The 26,090-nt window shown below is 44.5% G+C and overlaps 1 protein-coding gene across 8 annotated transcripts in view; it reads left to right on the top strand.

Moving 5' to 3' along the window:
- Nucleotides 1–26,090, top strand: part of SPIN1 (spindlin 1) — a 454,964-nt gene that overhangs the window by 173,103 nt on the left and 255,771 nt on the right. For all 8 annotated transcript variants that reach the window (XM_069625665.1, XM_069625666.1, XM_069625663.1 and 5 more), the window contains one exon: nt 12,414–12,465. In XM_069625665.1, coding sequence (XP_069481766.1) covers nt 12,414–12,465 — 52 coding nt within the window. The remainder of the gene's footprint in view (nt 1–12,413; nt 12,466–26,090) is intronic.

Raw genomic sequence — 26,090 nt, 5'->3', positions numbered from 1 at the left:
GTAACAGCCTGGGCAGCACCACCATCTTAATCAAGGCTGCCCTTCCCACCATGGCCAGGGGGAGCTTGGACCAGAACCCCATACTATTCTTGATACCTTCCACTGCCCTTTCCGTGTTGTTTGTGTTCATCCGCAGCCGTGTGGTATATATTAATCCCTAAGTATCTAAATGTCCTGGTCTGCCAGGGTATTGGCAAAACCGGTAGGCTGCCATCTGGGGCCCCCTTGTATCTACCCAGAGGGAACATGCTTGACTTCCTAGGGTTTACTGCTATGCCTGAAAGGGTGGCGTAGCGTTTCATCACCTCCAGGACATACTGTAGGTTTTCCTCTGGGAAGCGCAGGTACAACAGCATATCGTCGGCGTACAATGATATCAGGTGCGGTCCCCCCTTGTGTGGATCCCTATCTCCCCGTACTCTTGTTTGGGGTAATTGTCAGTGGTTCTAGTGCAAGAATGTAAAGCATGGGCGACCATGGGCAGCCCTCTCTAGTGCCCCTACTGAGTTGCCATTTGTCTGAGATTATCGCGCCCTTTTTGACCCTTGCAATCGGGGAGCTGTATACCATCCTGACCCACCTCATATACCCTGGACCCAGCCCGTATTCTTTCAGAGCCACCAGCAACCACGGCCACCTTACAGAGTTGAAGGCTTTTATTGCTTCCAGCGAGACTATTGCCAATTCGCCAGGGTCCTTCTCTGTCTGATCTATGATGTGGTGGAGTCTCCTGTGGTCATCAGTTATGTTCCTGCCCGGCACGTAGCCTGTTTGATCGGGGTGTATAAGTTTACCAATTACCCGTTTGAGTCTATTTGCCAACGCTGCTGTGAGGATTTTGCTATATTGGTTCAACATAGATGGGGGTTTATATGACCCAAAATCCTTGCTTGGCTTGCCCGGTTTCAGGAGCGGAATAATCACTGCCTTCCTCAGAGACTCCGGCAATCTTCCCCTCTCAAGCGCTTCATTGAGCATGGCCAGCAGCAGGGGTAGTACTTCCTGCTTATATGTTTTATAAAATTCACTAGGGAGCCTGTCCGACCCCAGAGCCTTACACTTGGGTAGGTGCTGAATCACTGTCTCTAGTTCCTCTAGTGTAATTGGGGCGTCTAGATTCTCCCGTTCTTCATCGTTTAATTTGGGTAATCCTATGTCTTCCTGTGTTTCATGAATCTCCCGGCCCAACTCCTCCCCCTTGTCCTCATAGAGGCGTTTGTAGAATCTAAGGAACCCCTCATTTACTCCCTCTTGAGTGTCCCAGGTCTGGCCATCTTCTCCTTTTATCTCTCTGACCACTGGTCTTGGTGTCCTTATGTCTAGAGTTGTTGAATATTTGGGCTGGTTTAGACCGCAATGTGTATTGTGATCAGGATGATCTAACTGACATTTTGGACAATGGTCCGCCTATGGGTCCAGTGTTACCTTCTATTATCAGAATGGTTCAGAGTCACAGCTAGGGATAGACTTCTTGCTCTGTGAGCATACACTTTTTTTATATATACAAAAAGAAAGTCCAGTATTTCAACCGGTGTTGCTTAACACTCTTCCGCCATCAACGATGGAGTCAATTATCCAAAATACTTTATTTAAATCTCATCTATTTCATAAAAACAATCATAAAAATGATCATAGTACATAAAACATATATCATATGTTAAAACCACACAAGTAAGAACACCATAAGTGAAAAATGTTATAATCATTTCTTTAGGATCATACACTCTGATTCCTATGCCACACAATTGATGGCCTATTTCCTATTGGTGTAATGTAAACAACCCGACTTGTACAAGTTTCTGTCCTTCAGATACAATAATGTAGGACATTCTTCAGGGGATTTTTGACTTGTGCCGGAATTAATAATTCTTCTTTAGGGGAGAAACCTGTTAATCAAAAGCAAAAGGCACCCTATTAGTATCTAGTAATCCAGTATTAATCTTATTTTACTTAAATGGAAACCCTCATCCCTAAGAGGGTGAACAGTAGGTATGAATCTGACTACATACCTTTCATCCCATTGATAAATCCTGGGCCTGTTCTGTAAATCACCGCAGATTCCCAATTTCTTGAGGAATTCTTGCGTTTCCTTAATCTCTCCTTTCTAGGTAAAAATTGTCATGGGCAAAATTTAGAATTACGAGCAAAAATAGACTCAAGGGACTTAACACATACCTATTTCTATTCACTGTCAATCATCATTCTTATAGTCAAACTTACCTATCTCACTGCTGGTCTGTAATATAGTGAGGAAAGCGCTCTCAGTCCTGTGTCTTATTATTCCACACCCGTGGTAATTGGACCCTTTCCACCACTCTTTGAGGTTTAGTAGTCTGTGAGGAGACAGAGTCCCTATTTAGTGACCTCCCATCTCCCCATATATCATTACATACAATAACCTCCAACATCCAAGTGATAGAGGCCCTTCCCCTTACTTACTTCCAAAAGTTCCTTATTCCTGCCTCACTATTACTGTGTCTGCGTCCTCATCTGGAGATTCACCCATGGAAATGCGGGTCAAAAACAACCTCCTTAAATACCAGCTGACGATGTCAAAAGAGCGCGAATTTGCGGGTCACAACGTGACGCGATGACGTCATCGCGCACGAGCGTGACGTCGTGACGTCATCACGCACATTTATTTTTTTCACACACTACAAATACAGTGCAACACATCAATAAAGACAAGTGTTTGAACAAGAATTAATGAACAAAATCTTAACAAATGTCACACTGCTCACATGGGCATTACATAATATTGCACACACTTTTGTATTTCAGAACACGTAGGGAACGCATGACTGACCCACACCATATCGAGTCTACGGGACCCCAACATCCTAGTCCTTCTCTACCCAGGTCAAATATTGAACACGTACGGGCGGGAGGCACTCAACAGAGAGAGACACCCAAATGCATGTGTAATTAATCACCACACACCTCCTAGGCATTATGCCACTCCACACCTTCGTTCAATCCCTTAATATGGCTTTTGGATAGAAAAATGAGTTTTTGTTCTAAATGCAATAATTTTTTGTTAATAATCACTTGTGACCGACCTTTGATGTGTTTCAAAATACACCATTCAAAGTCATTATGTGAATGTTCCATTTCTATAAAGTGCTTGACCATAGGGGCCTGTACCACCTTGTTCCTGATGCAGCTTTTATGCTCAATCATTCTAGTTCTGCATTTTCTGTTAGTTTTGCCAATGTACTTTCGTTTGCATGGACATATAATCAAATAGATCACATTATTTGTATTGCAATTGGTGTGTTCATTAATATTCCACATTTTATCCAGACCCAAATCTACATGCACTGTTTTCTTTGTTTGGGTGCACATACAACAGGTTCCACAAGGGAAATGACCCACAACAGGGGGGAGACCCCATAACATTGTTTGTTGCACAGGTTTCTTTTTAGTGCTCACATCATTTCTCATAATCAAATTTCTTACAGTGGTGCTTTTTTTGAAAGCTACAATAGGCCTCCCGACTTCCTTGGTCATGATCTTATTCCAATTTCTTGTTACAATGCCCTTAATTTTATATGACAGATTGCTGAATGTGTTAACAAAAACTAGAGGCGTCTCCTTTGTCTTTCTTTCTCTCTGAATTTGTTGATCAAGGAGAGATTCTCGATTATTGTTAAACGCTCTTTTGGCTGCTTTTTTAACCAAAGGGGTGGGATAGCCTCGATGTAACAATTTAGTAATCAAATTATTCGCTCCAACCTCATATGATTCATTGGTGCTACTATTCTTTTTCAGTCGTAAAAATTGCCCAAAAGGAAGATTGTTCTTAACATGTTGGGCGTGATGACTCCTGAAGTGCAGCAATGCATTTTTGTCAGTGGCTTTGGTATACGGTCGGACCAATAGAAATCCGTTCTGGTGATATATGCAGATATCTAAATAGTTGACTTCCTTATTGCTTATATTACTGGTAAATTTTAGGTATCTATTTTGTTGATTAAGCCACTGTAAAAAATGGTTCGCCTCCTCTTCATTCCCTTTCCAGATAATGAAAATATCGTCTATATAACGCAACCAACATACGATATTATTCTGAAAAGGATTGCGTTCATTATAGACAACCGTTTCCTCAAACATGTTAACATACAAATTGGCAACATTCGGGGCCATGGCAGAACCCATGGCTGTCCCTTCAATCTGCTTGTAAAACTGTCCCATAAATTGGAAGAAATTTTGTGTAAGGGCCATCTCTGTGCACCACTTAATAAAAGAGGAGGATACTGGATTCTCATCCTCTCTTTTCAATAAAGTCTCCTCTACTACCTCCAAAGTCGCCAACTGTGGTATGTTAGTGTAAAATGCTTGAATATCTAAGCAAATAAGTAAATTAGCCCCGGGGTCAAAAATATTGCCCTCTATTCTGTTAATGGCATCCGTAGTATCCTTGATATAACTTTTCATAGTAGGAATAAAAGGTCTTAGATAGAAATCTGCATATTTGGAAAGTGGTTCCAAGAGAGAACTAACCTCCGAAACAATTGGTCTACCTGGCGGGTTTTCCAGGTTTTTATGTATTTTCGGTAATGTATAGAAAATGGGTACGCGGCCGTTTTCTCTAATCAGAAAATCACCCTCTTGTTTGCTAATCATGTGTTCATCCATAGCCTTGTGTACTTTATCTCGGATGATATTCAACAGATCATTACTCGGATCTTTGTCTATTTTTTGGTAGTGGTGTTCATCTGATAATAATCTTTCACATTCACTAATGTAATCACTCCTGTTCAGGATTACAATAGCGCCTCCTTTATCGGCTTGACGGATAATTATCTTATCATTGGCGCCCAAACTTTTCAAAATCTTTTGTTCTGTTATACTCAAATTAGAATGGTGAGGGATACCCTTAGTTTCTAATTTGGTTACCTCCTCCAAAACCTTTTTTTCAGAAACCTTGGATTCTACTGTATGTGCGTTGGTTGGTGCACAAAAAACTGATGGATTTCTCAAACCACTACAATTGTCTCCCTTATCAAAGGTATTATCCATAAAAAACTCTTTAAGGTGAACTTTCCGCATAAACTGATTAAATTCAATCCTGAAGTCAAAAGGATTGTGAAACTTGGTGAGTACAAAATTTAACCCATTGTTTAGTACTTCTTCTTCTTCCTTAGTAATCTGAATATTTGAAAGGCTGACTACCAACCCCTGTAGCTCCTTGTTTGCATTCGTTCTGGTTCCCATTGTCTCTGATCTCCTCCTCTGCCTAAAAAAGCCTGTCTTTGGTTATTGCCTCTCTGACTGTTGTTTCTTGTGCCTCTACCTCTAGATGTATGCATGTAGATTTGGGTCTAGATAAAATGTGGAATATTAATGAACACACCAATTGCAATACAAATAATGTGATCTATTTGATTATATGTCCATGCAAACGAATGTACATTGGCAAAACTAACAGAAAATGCAGAACTAGAATGATTGAGCATAAAAGCTGCATCAGGAACAAGGTGGTACAGGCCCCTATGGTCAAGCACTTTATAGAAATGGAACATTCACATAATGACTTTGAATGGTGTATTTTGAAACACATCAAAGGTCGGTCACAAGTGATTATTAACAAAAAATTATTGCATTTAGAACAAAAACTCATTTTTCTATCCAAAAGCCATATTAAGGGATTGAACGAAGGTGTGGAGTGGCATAATGCCTAGGAGGTGTGTGGTGATTAATTACACATGCATTTGGGTGTCTCTCTCTGTTGAGTGCCTCCCGCCCGTTGTGTTCAATATTTGACCTTGGTAGAGAAGGACTAGGATGTTGGGGTCCCGTAGACTCGATATGGTGTGGGTCAGTCATGCGTTCCCTACGTGTTCTGAAATACAAAAGTGTGTGCAATATTATGTAATGCCCATGTGAGCAGTGTGACATTTGTTAAGATTTTGTTCATTCATTCTTGTTCAAACACTTGTCTTTATTAATGTGTTGCACTGTATTTGTAGTGTGTGGAAAAAAAAAAAATGTGCGTGATGACGTCACGACGTCACGCTCGTGCGCGATGACGTCATCGCGTCACGTTGTGACCCGCGAATTCGCGCTCTTTTGACATCGTCAGCTGGTATTTAAGGAGGTTGTTTTTGACCCGCATTTCCATGGGTGAATCTCCAGATGAGGACGCAGACACAGTAATAGTGAGGCAGGAATAAGGAACTTTTGGAAGTAAGTAAGGGGAAGGGCCTCTATCACTTGGATGTTGGAGGTTATTGTATGTAATGATATATGGGGAGATGGGAGGTCACTAAATAGGGACTCTGTCTCCTCACAGACTACTAAACCTCAAAGAGTGGTGGAAAGGGTCCAATTACCACGGGTGTGGAATAATAAGACACAGGACTGAGAGCGCTTACCTCACTATATTACAGACCAGCAGTGAGATAGGTAAGTTTGACTATAAGAATGATGATTGACAGTGAATAGAAATAGGTATGTGTTAAGTCCCTTGAGTCTATTTTTGCTCGTAATTCTAAATTTTGCCCATGACAATTTTTACCTAGAAAGGAGAGATTAAGGAAACGCAAGAATTCCTCAAGAAATTGGGAATCTGCGGTGATTTACAGAACAGGCCCAGGATTTATCAATGGGATGAAAGGTATGTAGTCGGATTCATACCTACTGTTCACCCTCTTAGGGATGAGGGTTTCCATTTAAGTAAAATAAGATTAATACTGGATTACTAGATACTAATAGGGTGCCTTTTGCTTTTGATTAACAGGTTTCTCCCCTAAAGAAGAATTATTAATTCCGGCACAAGTCAAAAATCCCCTGAAGAATGTCCTACATTATTGTATCTGAAGGACAGAAACTTGTACAAGTCGGGTTGTTTACATTACACCAATAGGAAATAGGCCATCAATTGTGTGGCATAGGAATCAGAGTGTATGATCCTAAAGAAATGATTATAACATTTTTCACTTATGGTGTTCTTACTTGTGTGGTTTTAACATATGATATATGTTTTATGTACTATGATCATTTTTATGATTGTTTTTATGAAATAGATGAGATTTAAATAAAGTATTTTGGATAATTGACTCCATCGTTGATGGGGGAAGAGTGTTAAGCAACACCGGTTGAAATACTGGACTTTCTTTTTGTATATATAAAAAAAAATCCAGTGTTACCTTTACATGTGGCTGTGCAAAAAAGGGTGGCCAGGAATTGGGAAATCCCGGAAACTAATCTCTTACAAGAAAATACTGCCCCTCCAGTAGCGACCCCGGCTACCTGTCAACTCACCCCACTCCGAGAGTCTGGTGGTGCAGGCAGCCACGGCTACCTCGAAACAGGCAATGTACCCTACTATCCCTCCCCATAGGGATGATAAGCGCGTGGATGGATGGGCGCGTAAGGTATTTTCAGCAGGTAGTATGACGTTTAAGTCGGCCAACTCCACTGTGCCCTGGCACAATATTCATACACTCTGTAGGAGTGCATCTCTATGGCGGCAGAGCATATTCCCGAAGGGAAAGAAAGGGACGGCTTCCTGGCTATTGTTAAGGACGGCAAGCAAGCCAGATGCGAGTCCCCTCAGTCTGGGTTGGATTCTACAGATAGCATCAGCAGGTCCATGGCTACGAGCACCGTGATACGCAGGTTTGCATGGTTGCGAAAGTCAGGTTTTGCACCTGATGTGCAGGCTAGACTTCTCAACATGTCAGTTGACGGGTCTCATCTTTTTGGTAGCAAGGCTGATGAGAGCATTGAGAAGTTGTAGACCTCTAAAGCGGCGGCCAAGACTTTAGGCGTCGCTGTTTGGCAACTTCAGCCTTTTCGTCCTAGCGGACACTGGTAGATTTTTTCGCTACTACTCCTCATTTAGAAGGGCGAGAGGAATGGCAAGTCAAAGAGGCCAATATACATTTCCTCGTGGTGCACGTGGTAGAGGTGCCAAGCCAGCTGAAGCAGCAGCCTCTTTGCCATCGACCTCTGTCACAGCTCGCCGGTGGTGGGCAGACTGTCTCAGCATCTCGAAGAATGGCGCGACATTACTACAGATGCTTGGGCTCTGGAAATAATAGCCCATGGTTACTGCCTTCCATTTCTAAAACAAATGCCTCAGACCAATCAACCAGGGAAAAACACTCTTTGAGGATTCCGGATCCGCTCCTTGTGCAGGAAATCTTGACCCTGCTAGAGAAAGGAGCTATAGAAACGGTGCCTGTAGCGGAGAGGAACAAGGGTTGGTATTCCCCATATTTTTTGATTCCCAAAAAGGACAGGGGACTGATACCCATCTTGGACTTGAGATACTTGAACAAGTTCCTCAGGAAGGACAAGTTCAAGATGGTCAATCTTTCTCATATCCGTCAGGCCCTCCTGCTTCAGGATTGGTTGGTGTCATTGGACCTTCAGGATGCTTATTTTCATGTGCCAATCCATCTTCAGCACAGGAAATACCTGAGATTCGCGGTTGGCGGCCCGCACTATCAGTTTTGGGTCCTGCCATTCGGGTTGACCTCCACCCTGAGGGTCTTCATCAAACGAATGGCGTTGGTGGCAGCGCATCTCAGGAGAGGGAGAGGGAAGGATTCAAGTCTACCTTTACCTGGACGATTGGCTGATCAGTGCGCGTTCTCCCGATTCGAATCATCTCAATGTTACTTGCCACACCCTTCACAAACTCAGGCTTCTCCCTCAATTTCAAGATGTCCCATATGACACCTTTCCAGCAGCTCCAGTACATCGGGGCTGTGTTATACACATCCTTGGGAAAGTGCTTGCCACCCAAGGTGAGGGCTCAATACATTCTCCATATAGTAACAAAATTCCAGAGTGCCCAGAGTCTTCCGGCCTTCGAATTCTTGAGGTTGCTCGGCCTCATGGTATCCTGCATTTTTCTGGTGCCAGAGGCGCGCCTTTGAAAGAGATCCCTTCAGTGCGCTCTCCAGACACAATGGTCCCAGTTCTCTGGCAAGATGTCGGACCGTGTTCAGATTCCAACCAGGGTCTCGCAGGATCTTCTGTGGTAGGCCTGCGAGGAAAATGTTCTGAAGGGAGAACCCTTTTGGCAACCATGGGCGGAGATCACTGTAGTGACGGATGCCTCATTCACAGGGTGGGGAGCTCACGCCAACGATCTGACAATAAGTAGTTGTTGGTCTCCATCGGAGTCCAGGCTACACATCAATCTTTTGGAACTGAGACCAATCTGACTAACGCTGAAGGCTTTTCTGCCGTCTGTGTGGAGAAAGAATGTCCTGATAATGACGAACACCACAGTGGCCATACACTACCTAAACAAGAGAGGCGGCATAGGGAAACTACCACTGTGCAGAGAGGCAATGCAGCTCTGGTCCTGGGCTATACAAGAAGGAATCTCCCTATCGGCAGTGCACCTAGCCAGGGAGGAGAACACGGCGGCAGATGCTCTTAGCATGCAGGTCACAGTCTCACACAAATGGGAACTAGCTCAGGAAGTCCTTCAAGAGATCTTTGCCCTTTGTGGAACCCCTCAAGTGGATCTGTTCGCGACTGGTGTCAACCGGAAGTGCGAGCTGTACTGCTTAAGGGAATTTCCTCCGCTAGCTCTATGAGACGCATTCATGGTGTATAGGCATTTCCCGCTGCTGTATGCATTTTCTCCAGTCCCCTTCAATCCACGAGTACTCAGGAGGTTGAGAAGATTCGGGACTCACATGATCCTCATTGCCCCGGATTGGGCCAGGAGCACGTGGTACCCGGACATTCTGGACATGTCCATTTGTCCTCCGAAACATCTTCCACAAAGAGAGGGTCTTGTCTCGTGAGAGGAAGATCGGGTTCTCCATCCAGAGGTCAAGACTCTCAACCTTTTGGCTTGGTATCTGAAAGTTTGAGGTACAAGGATTGGGACCTTCCGGATGACGTAATGGAGGTGTTGCTTTCAGCCAGGCGGCGAGCAACAAAGTCTCTGTACTGTTGCTGTTGGAATACATTTTGCGACTGGTGCAGAGAAAAGAATGTTGATCCTTTTCAGTGTACAACTCTGGATGTTCTATCCTTTTTGCTTTCATTAGCACATAAGGGTCTTCAGGTTGGAACCATTAAGGGTTACTTGGCAGCACTTTCAATCTTTTAAGCACTCTTCTGAGGAATGCTCCTATTTCAAGATTCCACTGATCAATCAGTTTCTAAACGGGACCACAAATGTGTTCCTGCCATCTACTTTTCAGGTTCCGGTTTGGGACTTCAACCTGGTTTTGAAATTTCTGATGTATGCCCCTTTTGAACTCCTTGCACACATGTCTGTTGAGATTATTAACCTTTAAGACAATTCTATTGGTTGCTATTCAATCTGCACGTAGAGTGAGCGAGTTGTGGGCCTTTTCCTCCAAGCAACCCTTTACTATGTTCCGCAAGGACATGGTGGTGTTGAGGGTGAAACTCTCCTTTCTACCTATGGTAGTTTCGGGCTTTCGCTTAAGTCAGAAAATTGTGCTGCCAGACTTCTATCCTCCTACACATCCTAAGTAGGAATAGGAAAGGGTCCATAGGCTGGACCCTAGGAGAGCATTAAGCTTCTATATCTCTAGAATGTCCAAGTTGACAGTGGATGACCAGCTCTTTGTAGGATATACAGGACACAAACTGGGCCAGGCTGTTTCAAAACAGACCTTGTCTAGGTGGATCCTCCTCACTATTTCTGAATGCTATAGACTGGCAGGCAAGGACCCTCCCGAGGGCTTCTGTGCTCATTCCACCAGAGGCATGGCCACCTCGACAGCGCTGCAAAGGGGTTTCCCTATTAAAAACATGCAACGTGGTTATCAGTACACACGTTTACTGTTGCTTTTGGTAAGGCAGTACTTTACCGTTTAAAAAAAAAAAAATGAAATCTGCATGTCTACATTCTTCACCCCTCTCCTATCATGGATACTGCTTTGGGAGTCTGTCAAAGATGAGGAATACGTTGGAGGACACAATCCATTCGAAGAACAAGTTACTTACCCCTGGTAAGTTCCTTCGATTGGATGTTCCTCCAACGTATTCCTCATCGCCCTCCCAACCTGCCCTTCTGTAGAATTTCCCATGCTATTGCACCTTTCGTTCCAACAAGGCTGAGTACTGTCAGGCCCGTGTTAAAGGCATATCTGCTGCACTAGGAGGGGAAAAACAGAACTGAGGCGAACGGGCGCTGTGTGTGCTACTCATAATATCCAATGACGTTACCCTTGATGGAGGCCTACGAGGGACATGGGCTCGATGCAGGACGCCCCTGACGAAAAATTGCCAAAGCTGGACATTACATGTCAAAGATGAGAAATAGGTTGGAGGAATATCCAGTCGTAAGAACCTTACCAGGGGTAAGTAACTTGTTCTTCTGCTCCTCTTGCATGATCCTCTTCATCTCTTGGGCCGGCTCTGTATCTGTGCATGCTGCTGCTATTAATTCCTCTCCTTGTCATTCTTGCTGGTCGCCCCACCTTCTCGTTTCTTTTGTTTTGGTGCAATTTCTCAAGAGTCTTGTTATTTCCCACCTTCTTAATATCGAACGTGAGCATGCATGTCGCCTCACTTGCTCAACATTACAAACTGAGTCTTACAGCGTCATCCTCATCCTCCAGATGCCTTCAGTACTCCATGCCTTTCAACCTTCAGTGAAAGTGTGGTGTAACGGTTGTTCAAGAAAACATGTTAAGAACTCAATAGGAGTATGTGGCAATGGTAAAATGTGTGGTATTTTAGTTGCAGCCTATGTTTATAATAAAAAAAACAGTGTTCTCCCAACTTAAAGCCATTTTTAACATTTAATACATGTTTAATGCATCAAACTCTGTTACGGTATGTTGGAATGAATAGTTAAATTTTTAAATTGGAGTTTCTACAACACAATTTGTTCTCATGCTATAGGACTGCTTTCACTTGTTTACATAATATTTGTCAGATTTCTTCAATGCAAAATTTGAAGACTAAGACAACCTAGCCATGTCAAAACCTGTTTCCGTGATTGCAGAGTTGGACAGCATCCTGCAGTCCCTATCTTTAGTCTTCAGGACTAAACAGTGGAACTATTATCCTATGTTGTTTACTACGGCATTGTAAGTGAAGTCAAGAAGGGTTGCAAGATATTAGCAGTAGGTAGTGGCTAAGCTAGACTTAATGTTTACAGAATAATTTAAGTGATGATTCTGCCAGCCTGGCAAACTGCTAGCCCCCAGCTTAGAAACACTGCTGATTATGAACTGATGCTCTATATTTCTAAAACTTCTAAGCATTTTCAGATCATATCAAACTGAGAGAAACTGGTACAATGGCGAGATACCTGTCTCTCTTATACTGTAGACTGTCCCACTAGCTAGACATTCTTGAATATTTTGTGATGCTTGATTGTCATGTATTTGTGATTTTTCTTTTAATCAATCATCCCTTCAGTCATTTTTTTTTTTTTGTATGCTACCTTGCAGGAAATGTAGGAAGTGTTTCTCTCGGCATAATGAAGAAAAAGACAACTCACAAGTAAGCTACCACCTGAACATTTTATCTTCAGTCTTCATTAAGTCTTCAACTAGTGAAAGGTTTACTGCTTACATGTAATTTAATATGGTCTCTCCCTCTGATCACTCTTCCTTCTTGGTATCTGAACGTACTGAGTTTTGATTCTTGGGCATTGTAAGATGGTCTAAGCCAGCCAGAGAAATTCCTATGGTTAAATCGGGCCCCATCTAGTAAATCTGTGTTTACCAAGAGTGTGCCCTTTTATTGAACCTTTCTGTTTTGAACTTTGAAGAATGGTTTTAAAGAGTTACTTAGAGCCATTGTAATTTCCCTCCACTTACTGGTTATTTTGTCCCATTGCCATTTTGGTTTCCCTTTTGCTCCTCTTTACTTGTTTTGTGGCAGTACATTTGGTTTTGACATTTTTCCTGTTAGGTCAGACGTATGTTTTTTAGTGTTCTGCAGCCATGTTTTATTGTTTTATGAGACTATTATTCCCCCCCCCCCCTCCCTCCCTTGGATTTTCTGATGTATGCTTGTGGTCAGATGGACTTTTATTGAAGTCCCCCTGCCACTGCTCTCTTTTGCTAGTATATAGTCCAGTGGTAGCTCACATGGCTCTTAGGACTGGGGTACTTTCTGAACCCACTGTTGACGTAGGGTGATTTTATCACCCTACATTGGTTCTAGGCAATAGGCTGGTGGCATTTGCAATTTATTTGTAAATCCAAAACAAGCGTAGGCTTATTTACTATATTATTAGCCCAAAGTACCTTTATGTAGCCATTACAGATTGACTTTTTCAGTCCTGCTCTCCCCATTTTGTTTTAGGGGATTTCTTTTGTCAGTGGAAAGCACAGGCATAAAATACCAGATGTTCCCACATGGGCTCTTTGTGAGCCCATCATGGCACCCTCTGTAGAAGATTGCACTGTTCTATACTGGTTTCTGGCCTTGGACAGCCCTTACACTTCATGTGGGGGTGGGCCTGGGTGTTTAATTTTTTCTTTGGGTCAACTTGATTGGCTGGCCGCTGACACCTTTTGTTTGTGCGCTTGGTGGGCTGGTTTAGGCAAGCCACTGTGAGTGTGGGAATAAATGGGTAAACCCTGTTTCATACACCACGTTCAGCCATATTTTTCGAATGTAAGCAGATTACTTGAGTGCTGTAGACCTTTTTTGCCATTTGTGCTGTTGCTGCAATTGTAGGACCAGTTAGACCATGATGGCTGGCACCTGGCTCCTAGGCTAAGCTCCGTTCCAGGTTTTCAGCTCTTGGATGTCCTGCATGGGTCTTCATCATCCAACACACAGTTGCTTGAGCGATGCCGTCGAGTACCCAACACATATTGGCACCTGCTATGCCCCCATATACACAATATTTCAAAGCGTGTATTTTGAAAGTCCAAAAACCCTATCCAGACGTTATCTGCTGTCTACTTACCCAGGGGACCATGGTCTTTTGAAATATTGTTGTCCCTGACGACAAAGAACTTGTCCTGGGAGTGGGGCTCTAGGAATTCCGCACCCCTGTCTGAAGAACCTTATCCACTGCCAAGATGTCTAATATCTTCTGAACCTCATAGGCTAATGAGAGTCTGCTTGGGCCAGGGCTGTTCTCCTTGGACCGTTGTCTGGGCCTGTTTAATTCCACTTCCTGCTGCCAAGCTCTCCGACCTTGGTGCTGGGCTATGCTGCAACCAGGAATAATGTTGGGAACAGCAACACACAACCACACCTACTTCTTTGGGCCTTGGCAGCCACCACTGTTGTCTTGCTGCAGTGGCAGTTCTTACTGGTGTGCCATGTTGCCTGCTGAACCACGGCACTCTACCTTTCACGGATTATGCCACACTGCTGGAGCCATCTCCATTGTTGCTTTAGCCTCTGCATGTGGTCCCACTCCTGCAAAATGGATATTTCCCTTTAAGGCCGTTGGTGTTGTCGTTGGCTCATAGTTAAAGTCTCTGGGAGACTAAGTTCTTCATCTTGCCCAGTAAAATAAGTTTCCTTGGTACAGACTGATTGGATAGAAGTTCCGCCTCAGGAAGTTCTGAAACAACCGAAGGAGTCAAATTTGTACTGGACACTTTGGCCATGAACCTGTTACACACCGAGGCTGGTGTCATAATTTCCACACAGGAATCAGGGGGACCAGTGCCCGAGATCTACTTCTTGTCCTGGTCTATGTGAAAATGGCACCTGGGAAAATGTCAGCACGTAGCAGATTATTTTTCCAGGTGACTGTATCACTGCATAACCCAGTTCTCCTTTGGGCAGGGATCCATTTGCGCCAAGAATGAAATGGTCAGTGCTGACTCTCATGCCGCTCCTGCCGTCTTAGTCGCTGGCTCTTATATCCTCCCACTGTAGCATGTGGATCCGTGGTTGGCTATGCCAATATGGCAGCAACATCAAGAGTCCTCATCGAAGTCTCTGGTTACCTGAGAGATCTGTTACTCTGCAACAAAGTAGGAGCAGTCAAGCATCTGAAGACCCTTTGTTTGCCAAATTTTAAGCTTTGATGCGCTCTGAGCCAATGAAGGATTGCTTTAAAGAACCCTTTTGCAAAATTATCCCTAAACCACAGGATCCAGGCTTAAGGCCGAGCAAGTCTTCTTGGGATCTCCTCCATCCCCCAGCCATCCTCATGCCACTAAGTTCAAGAAAGGACTGCTAGACAAGGCCTTTGGCCTTCCCTTTGGTGTTCATCTTTTTCTTTACAAGACAAGACAAGCTTACTAAGGAAATCACAAGCACCCTCAAGTTAAAAACTCTTCTATTTTGACTAAACCACCGACCCAAAACCCAGCAGCTCCAGGTTGGAATCACGTTCCTGTTCCTTTGTGGGTTTTTGCGGGTTGCAAGAGCGCAAGTTAAGACGGCAGGGCAGGTCACCCAGTGTACAGAGGAAAAACAGCACCTCCCTGCTTCAGATGAAATCCTGTAAGTGATGTTTGGGTCGGTCCTACACTACTCTGGTGGGAGTGAGGATTTCCCTTCATATCTACAGCTATACAGTCCCCTCAGGAGGCATTGGTTGCCAGCAGAGGTTTTATTGCCTCTTCACCCTTTTTTCTCCACCACCCCCCAAAGCAGATGTGAGTGCCCCCTTTGTGTGAAGAAATATCAAAACAGATCACAATGAGAGGCATCGTGGTGGTGCCACCTCCAGAATGAGACCAGGGCTTCTACTAGCTGCTGTTTACAGTGCCAAAGTCAAACTAGGCTGGCCTGGGCACCATTTTGGATTTGGCAGACTTCATCCTGCAATGTTCCCTATAAAGGTTGAATGATTAGCTGCCCAGATTTGGATCTGGGCCACAGATTGGATCTGTGTGGTGAATTTGAAGAATGCGTACCTGCACATCCTTATCCGGGTCCTTCGCCGTAGGTTTCTGCTTCTGTGAGGGAATCTAATTCCTAGCGTCAGGTGCTTCGATTTGGCCTGTAGTTGGCACCTTGGGCTTGCCCCAGATTAATCAAACAGTTAAACAGTTATAAGCAATAGCATTTTGCAAAAATTCAATGCAATTAAGTTTTGCCTTATCTATTGAGCGATGATTTTGCTCTATCATATATTACTATATATAATAGATGGAGGCCTGCAATACCTTTATAAAAGCCTGTGAATTTCCTCATCACAGAACAGTAATGACATCACTACTCGCCTATAATAAGAAAAATGTTATCATTCGGAAACTGTAATGCATGCATTATTACAGTTGAGCTGTGACATGACAATGCCTCCTGCTTGAGCCATCAAAGAGCCGAATTCAAGCTGCTGCTGGAGAAGTTGATGATAGCCCTAAGTAGCTTATCAGATTCCTTTGTTAAATGGATTTCTGTAACACTTTACAGCCCTTATTAATTAATCAGGATTATGGTAGTATGTTTATTTTGCGCACTGCTTGAGTTTAACACAGGAAACCAAGAATCTGCATGTGACCATTTATTTTAAACCACAAACATTTTTTGTAAATGATTGTATTAAACTGCTTAAACTATTTGTTTTTTCTGCAACACATTACAAGCTGCATACTATTGTTTTGTTTCCCCTGAACAAGTTCTACATTGATTTCATGTATCTGGAAGATATATTGCATTAGATGAAGTAATGAACCAAGTAGTAAAGATGATGATGGTGCTGCCATGTATGATAAGGAATGAAATACCCGTAACCGTACATCAGAAGGATATTGCGAGCAACCTCTTTGTTCTGTCATATTATAAAGGAACTTGTCTCATTCCACTATCATGAAATTCGTTGTGGCTTACCATCGCCATATTACATACGGTTGTGGGTTTAATTCCATATATACCACACACATTGATATTGATATTGTATTTGTATCACACTCGTACACATGTGCCCTTGTGGTAAATGTGAAACTGATGTGAGAGCACACTATTTTCTTTGTAAACTGATTGAATTTTACTCAAAGTAAAGTCAAAGTCCGAGACTGCCAAGGCGGTTTATGTACTTGTTAGGAGGGATTTTCAAAACTACCACTTGCATGGGGGCTCTGAGAGGTCACCTTGTGAATCAGCGAGGGATTTCACCCTAAACTCTCCAAGTATCATAGACTGAGTAATAAGGCTTAGAATTGTGAGATCATTTGGTTTGGTAGGTAGATAGAATTAACCTACTTGGAGATAGTCAAGAAATAAATCTCCACACAGATGTATAATAACACTGCATTTATTAAGTCCAAACACATGCAGGTAAAAATGAAGAATAGTATTTCTGGAGCTTGTGAATCTTCTTAGAATCACATGCTTTGCATAGGCCGCCATCGAGTGGTTGGTGTGGAGTTTTTTTGAATTTGGAAAAAGTGGGCGCCGACAGGGTGTGTATCTGTAACACTTTCCCTAACCTACATGTATGGGTACCCATGATCCTTCGCACGTTGACGTCCTCAGATTGTTTTTTTCCGCCATTAAGGTTGTATGCAAAATGCACCTTCACTTGTGAGAGTGTGGAAATTGAATGCTGAGGCTTAACCGAGTCCCACCTCACAGAGCGACTGCATCTAACACGACTAGAGAGTGGCGCTGCATATTAGCATCGGACGCCGAATTGGATGCCGAACGGCACCATGCCGTAAAAGCAATGCAGTGGGGTGGGGCTAAATTATACTTTCATATACACATGGGTTTATAGAGAATACCTTTAACACCCACTGTAGATTCACCTGCATATACTAGTTCTAGCTCGCCTGTTTCCTGGCTACCCAATGGAGAAAACTCCATTTAAATTCTGCCCTCTGTGCAATATCAAATTCCCTTGGAAGGACATGCACTGAGTGTGCAATGCGACAACTCTATGCAAAGCCTGCAAGCGTTATAAGCCGAAACCATTGAAAGAGTGTCAAAAAAAGAGGTGGGCAGCCTACGTTATCCAGGCCAAAAAGAAATGAGCAGAATCTACCGCTACTGCAGAAGATCTCAAAGCACAGGAAGCGTGCATTGGTTTTGAGAGTGAAACAGAAGAGCAAGAGACAGAGGAAAACGCAAATAGTTTCCTCTCAGCTAGCCCCCATTTCTGTAAGGCCGACATCAGGTTGTGATGTGGAGACAACCTCTGGCGTCCAGAAGGCTGCACAACACCCCAAGCCCAAAGTTAAAATATATGAACACTCATCTGACCGTTCGGTTACCAAACCTAACATACTCACTGTTTCAGCACCTACCGTACCAAAAATAGAAGTGTCAAAAATAGACTACTGTAACATGCTCCTAATAGGGGCGGATAAATAAAAAAGCATCCAACGCCTACAAATCATCCAAAATGATGCAGTCCGGATTATCAAGAAAGCCCCAAGAGAGTGTCACTTTTCTAACTATTGACAGGAACTCCACTGGCTTCCAGTTATAGCTAGATGTCAATACAAAGGAGCGACTCTGTTACACAAATGCCTATATGGGAAGGCACCCAGGTAGTCAACGGTCTCATGGTATGCTTCGCTACCCTCACTAAGATCAACCAATACTAATCTTGTTTCCCCGCCCCCTCTTTAAGAAATTGAAGGGGCTGGGTAGATCATTTGCCAATTGCGCATCCAGGATCTGGAATGACCTTTCTTCAGCCCTGAGATCGGTCTCTAACCTTTCTTCCTTTAAGAAATCACTGAAAACTGTTCTCTTTGCCGAGATCAATCTGTCTTGGTACCCTTCAGCCTTGTCCCGTCCCTCTTCTTTTTGTCGTCCTGTGTGTCTGTGTGCGCCCTGATGCCTGCGGGCTCTGGCACGTTATAAACAAATAATAATAATAATAAAAACACACTCTGGTTCGGAGCATAAAGAGCAGCTCAGACTCCAACAGAAACTCTGCATTGATACTACTCGACCGATCAGCAGCTTTCGACACAGTCAACTACAACATCCTAATTAGAAGACGGGAAGAAACTCTGGCCTGGATTAAATCATTCCTATCTGAAAGAATAAACAGTATGGATAAAACCATTGAAATCAGTGCCGAGAGCCACCACCTGTGGAGTACCGCAAGGCTTTTCCCTATCCCCACTACTCTTCAACATCTACTTGACCCCACTAATCAACCTCCTCAAATGGCACAACCTCACCTGCTTCAACTACGCAGATGACCCCCAAATCATCTACAAAATTGAAGATGTACAAGAGGACAAAACAACGCTAGTAGACTGTCTGAAAGAACTCTACGATTGGATGAACACAAAAGCCTCAATCTCAACACGGGCAAGGCAGAAATCATGATCATCTCCAGAAACCAGGAAGTCAACCAATACATCCCTTGGTCAACAGAACTATGAACAGCGCCCACTGTTGGGGAGAATTCTCATAAATGTGCCAATTCCCTTCACCTTAGAGACCCCAGCAACTTTGCTGGATTTTGAGGACTTGATTTTTTTACCTGGAAAGAGTGTGAGCCTTTTCCCACTTTTTCATGTATTTTGATGTGTGTTTTACTGTTGTGTTCTTTGATTATGGAGTTTTAAGATGACTCCACAGGCATCTTTTCATGTGTGTTAGACTGCACTCTGAGTGCAGTGACACAGGGATGTCTTTTCTTTGTTTTTATGTTTTTAAACTTCCAAAAGGTTTGCTAGTCTTTTTAAATTCGTAGACCCAGCACACACTATCTTCGTATAGAGTGCTGGAGGGGTTACCTAGTATCCCCTGTGTCTAGAAACTGGTGTAGCAGTCAAATGCTACCCTTTCCTATCGAAATGGCTGGTGGCAGTGGTTTTACAACAAACTACCATGATTTTTCACGACCGCGAACACCGGTAGCTAAAAAAATGCAGGAACCATGTTTTTCAAGATGGCGCCTTGAGCACCTTTGTTTAAACGGTCTTCTTTTTTCGCCATTTGTTTTTGGAGTGATTGGCTGGCTGGCTGGCTGACGGTCTGGCTGGGTGAGTGGCTGCTAGGATGGAATGAAAGGGAGAAAACTATTTAAAAGGGGAGTCTCTTGGACTGGAAAGCAGAGTTGACGACTGGAACGAAAGACCCGAAAAATAGCTGGAAGAGGACAGCTGCTGCAACTCCTGGACCGTTGGTTTGCCCGGTGAAGCCCTGCTGCAGGTCTGAATCACCAAGTTCATCTTGACAGAGAAGCCCTTCAAGGACGACTTCTCCCTTTGAGTTGGTGGGACCAATCAACTCGTAAGCCACCTGGACACCATTCCCTGAGCTGGTTAGGTTTAACCAGGGGGAAGGCACCAGCTTGTGTGCTTGACTACAGCTACTCGAACTGAAGTAACTCCATTTTGTCCGCGTTTTCCGACGATCCCGTGCAGTACAGGATTCCCCCGACCTCCCTCTTGTCCCCATGACTGAGGTTCAGGAACAGTGAGATCTGCAGCAACTGCCAGGAACCAACGTCTTCAGCTGCATCTTTTGCTTCATATTAAGGTACTGTGCCAACCCAATTGAGAGAACGCATCTCTCACGGTGAAAGTTTGTGGAACTTTCCCAACTTGCAGGCCTAATCAACTTGTGACCCAACATATGATCTTTTTCGTACAAACTACTTCTGAGAACATTGACAACGACTTAACCGGTTACTACAAGAACTGCTCTTTCCTGTCCAAGACACTAGGCCATTGACTTTGGCCTAGGCCTATGGAACTGAATCAAGTCCTCTAGTGAACTGAAACTATTTGCACTGCCTAAGAAAGTATTTGTGATCTACCTTGCTAGTCAGCTGAGGCATGTGATGGGATGGATGGCCGATGAGACTACGGCAGACACCCGACTCCTCCAACCTGCTCTACCCCGCCTACTAGAGACCTACTTTGGGTTGAGGGGGGGTACTACACGACACTGTCCATACTTGGCCAGGCTGGGGATCCAGCTCTGGAAACGGGCCTGCAAAACGGTCGGAACAGCAGATCCATACTCCCCGCAAGCCCCCATAGCGGCAATTATGGCGAAACGCGCATGGGGACACCTGGAAGTGCGTAACCAATGGGAACCCTACGGGGTGGCCACGTTGGGAGACTTGGTCCAAGAACAAGAGATCTTAACGTTCACCAAACTCAGTGAGGTCACAGGGCTACCTGCCGGACAGTTCTTGCTCCATAGAGCAGTGATACAAGCCATGAAGGACATATGGCCTGAGGCCGCCAGCCCTGCAACAGATTACGAGACCATAGAGACTGTTAGACGCCGCCGACGGAGGCCACAAAACCTCACGAGACTGAGGCCCTGATGCAAGGTACAACCAGAAACAAGCTCAAATGCAAGGTGAAATGGGAAAATGGGGCCTTGAATTTGAAGATAAAGAATGGGAAGAGATAACCCACTACCACAAAAAAATCTCTAAAAATGCCCGTTTACTGTACATCACCAACAGAGCCTACCTCACTCCAGAAGCCATATCGAGGTTCAGGGGCGCGGGAACGCAGCTATGCCCCAAATGCAACGAGCCCAAGGCTGCAATGACTCATGTTCTGGGGCTGCCCAGTAATACAGGGTTTCTGGACACAAATCGAAGAAAGAGTAGCCGATGCGGATATTGAAGTGGAAGTTCATGCGCCTGCCGCTTGCATTTTGGGCAACTACAAACGCAGCAGGAAAAACAAACCCCTTAACAGACTCAAAGATCTACTATATATTACAGCGAAAAGATGTATAGCCATGGGATGGAAAAGCCCAAAATGCCTAAAGGAGGCACAATATTAGGGGGACCTTAGGAATTGGATAACAGCCGAGACCGGAGCATGGGAAACCGCAATTCAGGAGCAGAGTCTTGACTCTAGCGACGAGCTACAGTGCCGTTGCTCCACATAGTAGCGATTGCCCTGGCTCGTAAGCTGGCACGAAGGATACCGATGAACGCCCTGTGGTCTTGGTGGAGGGAATGGAGGGAGGGAGGGGAGAGACACTAGATTTATGATGAAGAATGTTTTATTGATTACGATTGTGCCTCGTTCAAATTGTTAAAATCCAATACAGTTTTTTTTAAAAAAAAAGTATTTGTGATGTATTCTATTAATTTGTACCTTTTACTCCCATTTAAAGTAACTGAAATGCCATTTTGCTCCTAATTCAGGGGAGCCTATCTTTCTCAGAAACATATTGGTTCAGTAATGAAGTATATTTGTGTATAATATTAAGTTGCCTCCTTCTAGTAAATGTTTTCTAAATGACTGTGTAATAAATTAATAAGTGTTTTACCAGGAAACTTTGAGTGTAAGTGTCTACTTGAATCACTTTGATTGTAAGACCTCTGTTTAACATCCTTGTACTGCTCACATTCCCTCTTTAGATAACCCTTGCTGCTCAGCTCGCTACCACTAACTGTATAGTACAGACTTATACCAAAGGTTGGTTTTGCTTACACCTGTAGTCCTAATTGTATGTGGTGGTCTCAGAGGGTACTGAATTCAATTCTGCCTAACACACACACACCTTCAAAAAATAGTTAAAAACCTTGTAATCCTAACGGACAACGAGCTAACACTAGAACCGCAAGTAAACGCAATAATGAAAAAAATGCTTGTTCCATCTACACACAATCACAAAGATCCTGCCATTCCTCTCCTTTACGCACAAAACACTAGCCATCTTCTTCCTCATCATCTCCAGGATAGACTACGCCAACAGCTTATACCTCGAAATGCCAGAGTATCTACTGAAGAAACTGCAATGTATGCAGAACGCAGCGGCCAGACTCCTCAAACTATCGCGAAGAGACCACATCGCTCCTGCGCTAAATATGCTACACTGGCCTCCAGTCAAAAAACGTATTTCATTCAAAACAATGTGCATAACGCACAAAGCAATCCACGGCCAAGGAGCAGAATTCCTACAGAAAAATAATCGCCATTTACCAGCTGGCTAGAACGCTCGGATCCAGTAACGACATCCGCCTGGAACCAACTGAGTACACCAGGAAAAAACTTGACAGGGCAGCATTCTTCTGTCTAGCGGCTAAAAAGTGGAACTCCCTCCTGAGAGAAATTCGAAACATGCAGGACCTAAACACGTGGCTGTTCAACGCAGAACCGGACGAAAATGAATGAGCAACACCCACACCACTCGGAATGAATACACAACTCACAAGACGGAGGAGTAAAGCGGACCACTACATGGGTAGGGAGTTGGAGAGACTGCCGAGTGAGAGGTAGAGCCGTTCCCCGACAGAGGGCCTTAACAGAGTCAAAAGAGGGAGATGAGAGCATCCTAGATTGAACCCCTGACAGAGGGATAAGAGTGAGACCCGGTAGATCCAGAGCACAGAGAAAAGGTCGCACTGCCCGACGCACCCGAAATAGCCAGAGGAAAGAGGTGGTAGGTGCACACCTGTTAGGCCAAAAGGCAAAACGGGTGCAGAAATTAAATTACTGAGGACACTGGGTGGAGGGGCAGAGAGCTACTAAATAGCTACTGAATAGCCCAGCGGACAACCCACAACCCTACACAGTATAAGCAGGGAAATCCCCCCTGTCCCACCTTAGCACCACAATATGAGACAATAGCAGGGACGCACATCACAGGTGGCAATAGCGTAGGAGGTATGATGGAGCGCCACACCTAACCAAACCCACAAATAACCTCATCACTCTGCTCACAACTCTCAAATTCTTAACATAACACATCCATACCTATACCGCACAGCAACCCGCACACATTTCACTACACCGCAGCAACGAAACAAACCACACATAACCTTGCACAACAGCACATGAGCGCTTCCAACCGAAAAAAATCGCACCCACAATCATCGAATGTTGTAAACCGAACTGAAGCTGCCAACAGCACATCGCAGCTCTCTACAGCTTTTTCCTGCTAAGCCCTACTAACTTAACCCACCCCCTTGCTTTTCAGATCCACCAGGGGACCACTCCGGTGGTGATAGTGCGCAATATAAATATCCTTTAACATAACATAAACCAAAGACGCCGGCGGAACAGGACAGAGGGGACACAGAAATATAGCGCCACGTCAGAGCACTCGACGACCACTCCTAAAAGAAACCTGACATCCGACAAACCTCCAAGACAAAAGACATATTGACGTCTAAATCTCCGAAACCGTTTCCACACATTAGGTTGTTAAGGGAAAAACATCCATAAAAGGTAAAGGCACACTTTCATCTGCTATGCAGAAAAAGGGTAGTACCCTTGCTTCAGGGTCCAATTTAGAAGATGATGAGGACTTAGATCCACATCAGTCTTACCCCTTGGACAGAAGAGAGGTTTAATTTCCTTACCTGGAAGATGGATGTGTGTGTGCGTGTGTGTCTGTGTGTCTGTCTCCGTGTCTCTCCCAGGAATTGGTGTTGGACTGTCTAGTCCCATTCCACATCTATGGTGCCAGAGAATCTAGGTGTGGGGCATGAGTGAAACCAATAGAGGCCCTGATTGGACAACTACTGGCTGTTTGAATGATGCAGATCCGTTGGTGTGCTTGAACGTGCTTCTAGGCTGGATTTTCTATAAGAAAGTACTCTAACAGCCATTTCTTCAGATCAGCATTGGAGCTAAGAATCTCTTGTAGATGAACAGCTGACTGAAGATCTGAAGAAGACTTATGAAGAGGCCTGACATCCCTTCCTGCACCTGGCCCAGTGAAGCCATGTTAGACTACCTGATCCCTGAAGGCCCTCAGCGGTGTGTCAGCCCTGGACTAAGGAGACCAACTAGTCTCAATGCCTTCTCGATTATACAGCCTTCCTGCATCTTCAGAACTGTCCCTGGACAACCCGATGGACTGACCAGATCTCTTGTGGGCTACCTCACTAGAAGCAGCACCGCTCGGCTGTTGCACCGGGAACTTTGGCAGCCACCAGCTTGTGGTACACATCGCTTTCCCTGCATATTTTCGCGTTCCAGCCTTAAAGGATCCTATCCTAGAGAAGTTTTGTCAGCTTTGACCAGGGGGACTCCCCCCTTTGTCTCTATGCTGCGGTTGTCTCTCGAACTCGCCTTCTCCCACCCTGTGAAGTGTCCTGAAGAGGCATGCATCAGTGAATCTTGCAATTCTTAATTGCGAGGGATTGCAATTGCATCTGGACCTGACTGGAAGAATCCTTACACCCGCAGCTCCTGGACACCTCTCACCAGAACCAACAGCAGGAAATCTAACCTCCATCGACGCCTCCACCCCTCAGTCGACCCTTCGAGTCATGGGGTAAGTCAACTCAACGCGATAGCCCACCATCCTTCTGTCCTACATATGATAACCAGTCCCTTTGTATCCAAACTTTCCATTCCACTGCCTTTTAGTCATCGAACCTGGGTAGTACCATCTGAAAGATGAACACAACTTACTTGCATAGTAACCTTGCTGAACATCTTCTTTGAGCTCACCAACACAAGTACAGTTCTCCAGCATGGGGTCTGGCATGGATTCACATGCTCATGAATATTCCCTGTCGTCGGGCTGGGAATCCTCGGTAAAAGAAAAAACTGTTTCAGTTTCATTTCTAAACTGTCTTTCTCCTACAAACCAATCACTGAGCTCTGGTTCATACTGCCCCCAGCCAATTACAGCTCTCTATCTAAGCCCCTCCTCTGGCTGCTATCTTCAGATTTTTACCGCACATTCAAGTGTTGGGAGGCCTCGTGTTTTGCTTTTCGAGCTTTCTGCGTTTTTTTTATTTTTTGGTAGGAAAACTCTGTTTTCGGTTCAATTGAGGCCGTGTGCTCCATCGCTTATCCTTCGGATTAACGGGGATCCGTTTATCGGGCATCTCATCAACCCTCAAGGGCCGAAATCATTGAGTGTTCTTCTTGGAAGCTTCCAGAAGATCTTCAGACCTACACCACGCCGGATCATGTCGGAGGAGGAGGAGGAGGAGGACAGAGCTTGCCTCTTAAAGCTGTGCACCATCTGCGGTTTGCAGAATGTTTTCTCGGACCACAAGCATTACCAATTCCTGTATTGTCTGCACCGGACGCATAAAGAAGATTGTGAGGTCTGCCGTGGCTTCACCAAACGCACGATGAAGGATCGACATGTCCGGTTGGCGACGTGGCTAAAGGCCAGGGCCTCTACCCCGGGTGGTTCACAGGGTCATGCCTCTTCTTGATCCAGCCAATCTGAGCGGGCTTCTAAGTCCTCTGAGGATGCTCCATCCATGGGGGGCACAAAAAAAGGCCAAGCACCGTGAGTCTGCTTCCGTCGGGTTCACTACGCAAGCGGGTCCCGCGACG

The sequence above is a fragment of the Ambystoma mexicanum genome, chromosome 6p, assembly GCF_040938575.1.
Source record: "Ambystoma mexicanum isolate Mex_15411 chromosome 6p, UKY_AmexF1_1, whole genome shotgun sequence".
Taxonomy (NCBI): domain Eukaryota; kingdom Metazoa; phylum Chordata; class Amphibia; order Caudata; family Ambystomatidae; genus Ambystoma; species Ambystoma mexicanum.
This window is presented reverse-complemented; position numbering and strand designations above follow the sequence as displayed.